The sequence below is a fragment of the Delphinapterus leucas genome, chromosome 7, assembly GCF_059928025.1.
Source record: "Delphinapterus leucas isolate spDelLeu-1000000601 "Yukka" chromosome 7, BTC_Dleu_Yukka2, whole genome shotgun sequence".
In the NCBI taxonomy this organism is placed as follows: domain Eukaryota; kingdom Metazoa; phylum Chordata; class Mammalia; order Artiodactyla; family Monodontidae; genus Delphinapterus; species Delphinapterus leucas.
Genome location: NC_143135.1, coordinates 7280273 through 7288046, shown reverse-complemented (window position 1 = coordinate 7288046; position 7774 = coordinate 7280273). Strand labels below are relative to the sequence as shown.

The 7774-nt window shown below is 53.0% G+C and overlaps 1 protein-coding gene across 1 annotated transcript; it reads left to right on the top strand.

Moving 5' to 3' along the window:
* Positions 1-4812: 4812 nt before the first annotated feature.
* SPDYC (speedy/RINGO cell cycle regulator family member C) lies at positions 4813-6350 on the top strand. Its single transcript, XM_022592268.2, has 5 exons — positions 4813-4969; positions 5235-5293; positions 5556-5641; positions 5745-5916; positions 6000-6350. The coding sequence occupies exons 1-5, from the start codon at positions 4828-4830 to the stop codon at positions 6348-6350; spliced, it is 810 nt and encodes a 269-aa protein (XP_022447976.2). The 5' UTR covers positions 4813-4827.
* The last annotated feature ends 1424 nt before the right edge of the window (positions 6351-7774 follow it).

Below are 7774 nucleotides of genomic sequence, written 5' to 3'. Positions count from 1 at the left end.
CCGACCAGAGATGAACCCGCACACCCTGAAGTGGAAGTGCAGAGTCTCAACCACCGGACCACCAGGGTAGTCCAAGGTCCCTGTCCTGAAGGCACTGACCTGGTGGGAAGAACGCATGAGAAGTCAGTATTGTAAATAAGGAAGCAAGATGATTGCAGACAGTGATCAAATAAGTGCTATAGTTAAAACTTTGTGCTTTATTAAAAGGACTATTTTAAAAAGATCATTCCAGCTCTAGAAAGAGCTGGGAGCACAGGAAGTTGGGAGACTGTTTAGGGGAGTGTTGACGTAGTCCAGGCAGGAGATGAGGCCGCTTTGGCCAAGGGAGGCAGTGGGGAGGAGAGGCAGGCATGGATTAGAGAGAGAGCTAGAATCCATAAGATGCGGTGATAAATTTGATGTTGGGGGCAAGAAAGAAGGTAGAAATACTTCCGAATACTCATCTGAGAGAACACTGCCCAGTGAGGGGAAGGAACACGCAGCCTGACAGAATCTCCCCCCAAAGCAGACCTACTGTGTGCTTCTATTTACATCAAGTTTTAAAACAGGTAAAACTTGGGACTTCCCTGGTGGAGCAGTGGTTAAGAATCCGCCTGCCAGTGCGGGGGACACAGATTCGAGCCCTGGTCCAGGAAGATCCCACATGCCGCAGAGCAACTAAGCCCATGAACCACAACTACTGAGCCCGCGAGCCGCAACTACTGAGCCAGTGAGCCACAACTACTGAGGCCACGTGCTGCAAAACTGAAGCCTGTGCACCTAAAGCCCGTGCTCCGCAACAAGAGAAGCCACCGCAATGAGAAGCCCGCACACTGCAACTAAGAGTAGCCCACGCTCTCCTCAACTAGAGAAAGCCCGCGTGCAGCAACAAAGACCTAACACAGCCAAAAGAAACAAACAAAAAAAGAACAGGCAAAACTAACTGTGATGATAGAAGCCAGAATGGTGATTAACCTTGGCGGTGTGGGGAGGACTGGAGCCTAGGAGGGGGCATGAGGGGCTGCTGTGATGTGCTGTTTCTTCATCTGGTGCTGGCTCCACGGGAGTGTTCTGAAAATTCATCAAGCCAGTTCTTTCTTTCTCTCGGCCGTGCCATGCAGCTTGTGGGATCTTAGTTCCCCGACCAGGGATCGAACCTGGGCCCTCGGCAGTGAAAGCACAGAGCCTTAATCACTGGACCACCAGGGAATTCCCAAGCCAGTTAGTTAGTTTTTTTTTTTTTTTAGATTTATTTATTATTTATTTATTTAATTTTATTTTATTTTTGGCTGCATTGGGTCTTACTTGCGGTGTGCGGGCTCTTCGTTGCAGCATGCAGGTTTCTCTCTTGTTGTGGCCTGCGCAGGCTCCAGGGCGCCTGGGCTGTATAGTTGTGGCGCGCAGGTTCCAGAGCACGTGGGCTCTGTAGTTTGCAGCACACAGGCTCTCTAGTTGAGGTGTGCGAGCTCAGTAGTTGTGGCACTTGGGCTTAGTTGCCCCTCAGCATGTGGGATCTTAGTTCCCTGACCAGGGACTGAACTTGTGTCCCCTGCATTGTAAGGCAGATTCTTTACCACTGGACCACCAGGGAAGTCCCCAGTTAGTTATTTCTGATCTGTGCACTTTACTGTCTGGCTGCTGTGCTGTAATAAAAAGTTTACTTAAAAACAATGACTCTCAGGTTTGTTTGTTTGTTTTAAATTTTTTGATCAACTATTGGTAAGTAGATGGGGAAACTGAGGAAGGAACAGGTTCATGGGGACAGATAATGAGGTACCTGGAGAAAACAAGTGGAGGTGTCCAAGAGGCACCTGGAGGTACAGGTGTGGACTTGGAGGAGCATTAGGGCTGCGAGAAACTTTGGAACCCCTGGAGGGATTCAATGCCAGTGGAATAGATGAGGCAATTCAGGGAGCAAATCAGGGAGGGTGTGCAGAGGCAAGGGGCACCAGAACCAGGCTTGAAAGGGTGGCTGCCCTCTGCCTCCTGGATCTGTGATCTATGGCAGTCCTCTGGCCACACCCACTCAGGGCTCATCCCCCTCATCTACAACTCCCATGCCCTGCCCACCTCCCCACCCAGAGGCCTCTCTGCCTTAGCGTGGCCTCCTACACATCTGACCAGGGCAGCTTGGAAGCCCCAGGCCTCTGGCTCCTTCTTCTACAGTGGCCTGCCTTTGGCTGCCTCTTCTCTTGGGTTTTGTCTACTCTCTGGGGCTTCTTGAGGTCTTGGGGGATGGGAGAATCCTGCCTTTGAACCCCCTCCCACAATCCATACCAAAAAAAAAAAAAATTGATAATTGCACATCATCGAGATGAAAGACTTGCTCTGTGAAAACAATGTTAAGAAAATGAAAGGATGAGGGACTTCCCTGGTGGGCACTAGAATTCAAATTACCAGATGTTTTAAAGAGATGGGGTGCCAGTTTTCAATTCTGGTTTGAACACCACGTTACAAGGAACTATTTTTAAAAATAAAAAAGGATTATATGTATATGTATAACTGATTCACTTTGTTATAAAGCAGAAACTAACACACCATTGTAAAGCAATTATACTCCAATAAAGATGCAAAAAAATAAAAAAGGATTAAGGGAAAAGAACAAAAAATAAGAATATCAAAACCGTTGAATGCACCCGTTTGTTCCCGATAAACTTCAATCACATCTGCTCTCTCCATTCCCAGTTCTTTTGGAGTGTGATTATCAGCAATTCTCTGACCTTCGAAGAGAAACCCGAGTGAATTCATGGGAGCTCCCTGTCTTTGACATTATGATTCTTTGAGTTTCTTGAGATGTGTCGTCATTTTCACTTTGAAGTGAATCTCACTGCCATCCTGTCCGATGACTTTGAGTTTTATATATTCTCCTTCCTTCTTAGCCCCCGAGTCCTCAGTTGAAGGTTTTGAAATGGGGAGGCATTTAGTGAGTACTTAAAAGTGTGAACTTAAAAATGTTAAGGCAGGGACTTCCCTGGTGGCACAGTGGTTAAGAATCCGCCTTCCAATGCCGGGGATACGGGTTTGAACCCTGGTCTGGGAAGATTCCACATGCCGCGGAGCAGCTAAGCCCGAGCGCCACAAGTACTGAGTCCGTGCTCGTGGAGCCCGTGCTCTGCAACGAGAGAAGCCACCTTAATGAGTAGCCCCCGTTCTCGGCAACTAGAGAAAGCCCGTGCACAGCAACAAAGACCCAACACAGCCAAAAATAAATAAATAAATTTATTTTTAAAAAGTTAAGGCAGTAAATATTGTTAAATTTATGTAATGTGTATTTTATCACAGTAAAAAAAAAAAATAGGGAAAAAATGTCACCTGTCCCATATGGAAAGTAATGCAGGTTCTGACTGTCCAATACAACCGGCTGTAAAGCGTAACTGAGCCAGTGAAGATGAAAAGGCTTAAGGTCTGCTATGTGTGTGGCGGGGGCGGGGGGTGGCGGTGTGGAGAGGATGAGCTAGGTGGTCCTGGGCAAAGCCTTCCTCCCCCACCTTGGAGCTGCTGGCCGGGCTCCCCATACCCCTAAAAGACCTTGGGAGGAGGATGTGGCCCCTGGGAATTCTCACGCCAAGACAGTCTCCTCTCTGGCTCCCAGGTTTGGGGATTCCTGGATCTGAAACAAACACAGACACATCCAGCGACCCCTCCCCAGCGAGGCCCAATCCCTGAATCCCATCTTACTCATCAGCCGCTCGCCTCAGCCCAGGCCGGTAGCATTCCCGCCCCGCGCCTTGGCTCTGCATTTGTAAAGAGCCGAGAGGGGCTCCTGCTGCCTTTCAGGCTGTGGGGTCCAGCTAGCCTGCCTTCACCCCTCTTGTAGGTGATGAGATCAACCCTCTTGTAGGTGATGAGACTTTGGAGGAGCTTTTACCTTGGGGAGCCGCAGCTGGGAGACGAATGGTGGAAACTGACTGGATTTTCTCCAGGTAGAGGTGGGTGGTGATGGCGAGAAGCCCCACCCTTTCCCAGGAAGGGGCCTGATTGGTGGAGAGCTGCGGGGGCGGGGCAGCCCTGGGGCTATATAAATGCGCTGGCTGGGCTTGGAGTCACGCTGTAGGTTAACTCCTGAGCTCAGGTAATGCTTCTGGAGGGAAGAGGCTGGGCTGCTTGTGGGAAGCAAGATGGAGGCCCCTAGGTTGACCGAGGGGTGGTGGAGCCCCATAGTTGGAGTCTCTTTCTTCGTAGCTAAAAATGTTTGAGGTGGCCCCACCTCAACTTGCCCTAAACCCCAGTATTTGTCCAATAACCTTCCTCTCTCTGGGCCTCAGTTTTCCTTCTGGGCGGTAAAGGGTTGCTGGTTCTTTCAGGGCTGCCGCTTTGGTGAAGGGTGAGGGGGTTGTTGTGAGGTGGGAGACAAGAGGAGCCGTTAAACTCTGGCTTTGGGGTCAGACAGGCTCCACCTTGAAGTGGCCGTGAGACCTCCATGCTTCAGTTTCCGTGTTTGCAAAATGGGTCTACTTACCAGGATGAAATAAGATAATGTCCTTAAAGCATTTAACACAGCTTCAGGCACTTAGGAAGCCCTCAGAGGTGTTTGTTGCTGCTGTTCTTCCTCTCTGGCCTGGTCTGGGGTGCCAGGAGGAGGGGGGAGGGTGCTGTAGCCTCCAGGAGCTCTGCTGCTTTTCTGCCCCCATCCCCGCCCCCTCCCCCCACCCGCTGCGCCACATCTCAGTTTCCTTCTGTTCTGAGCCCCTATTTCCCATGCCTCCACTTCCCAGAGGTCATCTGTCAGGCCAGCATGCTGATCCCCTTGACTTCTGGGGGGCAGTGGGGTAAGTGCTAAGTCCTGGGCTGCTTCCTTTACAGGTCACCCCGTCCCACCCCACCTCACCCACCCCCACCCCCCAAGAGATGAGTGATGCCCAAGATCCTGCCACAATCCCTGCGGTTGGCACTCAGGTGAAGCTGAGGGGCTGGAGCCGTCAAGGGGAGGGGGGTGAGTCTTTCCATTTCCGCCGGCACGAGGAGCTCCAGGCCTTCCTCAGCCTTCTGGGTGAGTCCACTTGGGGGCTGGCACGGCAGGGGCCGTGGGGACCAAGCGTGAACAGGTATGGGAGGTGGGATCTCAGCTTGCCCGTGCAATCACCTGCAGCCTCTGTCCCTTCTCTTCTCAGGTGGCCCCAGTTTGGCAGGTGGGGAGTGTCATGTCAGAAAGTGGGTTCAGGGGAGGCTTGGGCTTTGGAACGGCTACTGCCCCTCTTACCTTGTGTGTGTTGGGGTGGTAACCCCAGTCCACTGTTTCTCCTCTCTACCCCCAGAGCACAGTTTCCTCCAGGATTTCCTCTCCAAAGATCCCTGTTTCCAGATTTCAGATAAGGTGAGAGGGCACAGTGGGGGCAGAGGCCAGCCTCGCTTGGGGAAGATTGAATTAGTGGGGCTCCGGTGCTGCTAATTCATTGGGTCCTCTGGTCTGGTGGAGGGAGCGCCTCCCTTCTAACCCTTCTCTTTGCAGGCCCCTCCCCACCATTTTACCCCAGAGTTTTTAGCCCCACCAGAACTTCCTTGGGTGCAGAAGGGGCTGGCGCAGCCCCTCCCCACCCAGTGCCTCATTCTAACTCGCCCCATTTCTGTGTCTGCAGTATCTCCTGGCCATGGTGCTGGTCTACTTCCGGCGCGCCAACCTGCAGCTCAGCGAGTACACCCACAGCAATCTGTTCCTGGCACTGTGAGTGGCCTGGGCGCGTGATGGGGACCCTGACTCGGAGTGGCAGGGTGGGGCAGGGAGATGCTTACAGCCTGTGTTCCCTGCCCCCTGCCTCTGTGGCCAGGTACCTTGCAAATGACATGGAGGAAGACCTGGAGGACCCCAAAAGCGTGATTTTTCTGTGGGCCCTGGGCCAAGATTGGCATCATCGAGTGTCAGACTTCCTGTGTCAGAGGGACAAGCTATGGGCACGGATGGGCTTCAGGGCCGTGGTGAGACGCCAGAGCTGCGAGGAGGTGAGGTCCCGCCAGCACCCTGGGGTGGGGGAAAGAGGCTGGACCTCCCACCTCCCATTTACCATCCACTCTTCTCATGCCAGGTCATGGCCAAGGAGCCGACCCACTGGGCCTGGACTCGGGAGAGGCATCCCCACCACGGCAGGGCTCAGAGGAGCTACCCAAAGGCCCAGATCCCCCTCCCCCGGGGCCCCGGCCTCTCGCCACCCCACTGTCCCCTGTGTGGCTTGCCCCCTTGCCACAGCCACCGCTGCCACCACCCCTGCCCCTTGCCTGTCATATCCAAGTGCCCTTCCCAAAACCCTGAGCGGCACCGCCCTCCCTCCCAAGCTTGTCTCTCAGTGGCTGGAGACTCCTGGAGTGGGGCCTTCCTCATTGTCCTGCCCACCCAGCTGCAACTGGAGCCAGGCACCTACACCCTCCACAGTGAGTAGGGTACAGTAGGGGGAGCTGAGAGGGGCTGGGGGGCAGGTGCGGGGCCAGCAGAATGGGAAGGAGGGGCCTGGGGTCCAGCACACCTGGGCATGTGTCCAGCCCTGCCACCTCCTAGCCGCCTGGGCTTGGCAAGTTTCCTCTGAGCCTCTCTCCATCCTTCCTCCCCCAGTCTTCTCAAAGCTGCTGCCATGCCCTCGGCGCTGACACTCGCAGGGTGAAGAACAGCCCGTCTGCTCGCCTGCTGACCCAGTGCTCTACTGGCTGGGGCCCCTCCGGCCTCCTGTCTACTTGGCCTCAGGCTGGCAGGGCTGCCCATGCCCCCTGCCCCTTCCTCCCAACCTGCAACTTGTACGCACTCTGACCTGACTCCTCAAGTAAATTCATGTCCACAGGACACCAACTGTGCTTAGGCCCTAGTCTGGGTCCCTGACCCAGGGTGGGGGTAGGGAGGGAGCTACCGGGAGAGGGGCATCTGCCAGGTTTAGGTACCAGTGGTTGGAAACCCATGAGCACAGGTCCTGTAATAGCTCCTCTCCTCCCATTCGTGACCAGTCATCCTGAGCCTGTTTCCCCTTTTTAACATCCATGTGGATGGTGAGATCCACACAGTGCAGATGGGACTAAATGAGATGAGGTATATGCAGTCCTTAGAAAAGGGTCTGGAACCTACTGGACAAAAAAATGCTCAGAAGGAAAACGGTTCCATTGTCAGTCTAGAAATGCCTGCAGGGTCAGGTCTATTTAGGAATGAGCCTTGGTCCTTGCTCTGGGCGGCAATCGAATATAATGTAATTATTATAATACAAGACCCCCTCTCCCTTCCCCAAAGTAAGTTTGTTAATTGGGGAGCAGGGAAGACTCACCCGAGGAGCTGGCATTTGAACGGGGCCTTGAACAATGTCAGGTTTGCCCGTGCTCGGGTGGTGGTGTTGGGGTGCTGGTGGTGAGGAACAGTGTTCTTGGAAAGACAGTCCAGAGTAGTGATTAAGACTTGGTCTCTGGTGCCAGACAGCTTAAGTTCAAAGTCCAGGTTTATGTGTGACTTTAGCCTGTTATTTAATCTCCTCTACTGCCTCATCTGTAAAATGGGTATTACACTAAAAAGGGTGTCGGTTGAGATTTGAATGAGTTAATCCTAGAAGGGTTTAGAACTACGTTTCAAGAGTAGAGCTCAAATGTGGGTGTTACTAGTAGAGGGAACTGCTGCCCAGAGAAAGGCTAGAGGGGAATGTACGTTTGGGGAGCGGCCGGAACACAAGACAGAGAAGTCTAAAGGGTCAGGTGGCAGAGGAATCTGGACGTGATTCCCCTGCCTCTCTATGAGTGGCTCCCAAGAAGTAAGGAGGTAAAGCCTGGAGACTGCGACCATTAGAAGCCATGACAAGGACTGTAAAGTATTTGTAAGAGTTTTTCAAATAGGTAA

What these genes read in the sequence shown, in the direction of transcription:
- SPDYC (XM_022592268.2), top strand. Translation starts at nt 4,828, where the DNA reads ATGAGTGATGCCCAAGATCCTGCCACAATCCCTGCGGTTGGCACTCAG. An exon ending in GGCCTTCCTCAGCCTTCTGG is followed by an intron (nt 4,970 to 5,234) that starts GTGAGTCCACTT and finishes CTCTACCCCCAG; the next exon opens with AGCACAGTTTCCTCCAGGAT. An exon ending in AGCAATCTGTTCCTGGCACT is followed by an intron (nt 5,642 to 5,744) that starts GTGAGTGGCCTG and finishes CTCTGTGGCCAG; the next exon opens with GTACCTTGCAAATGACATGG.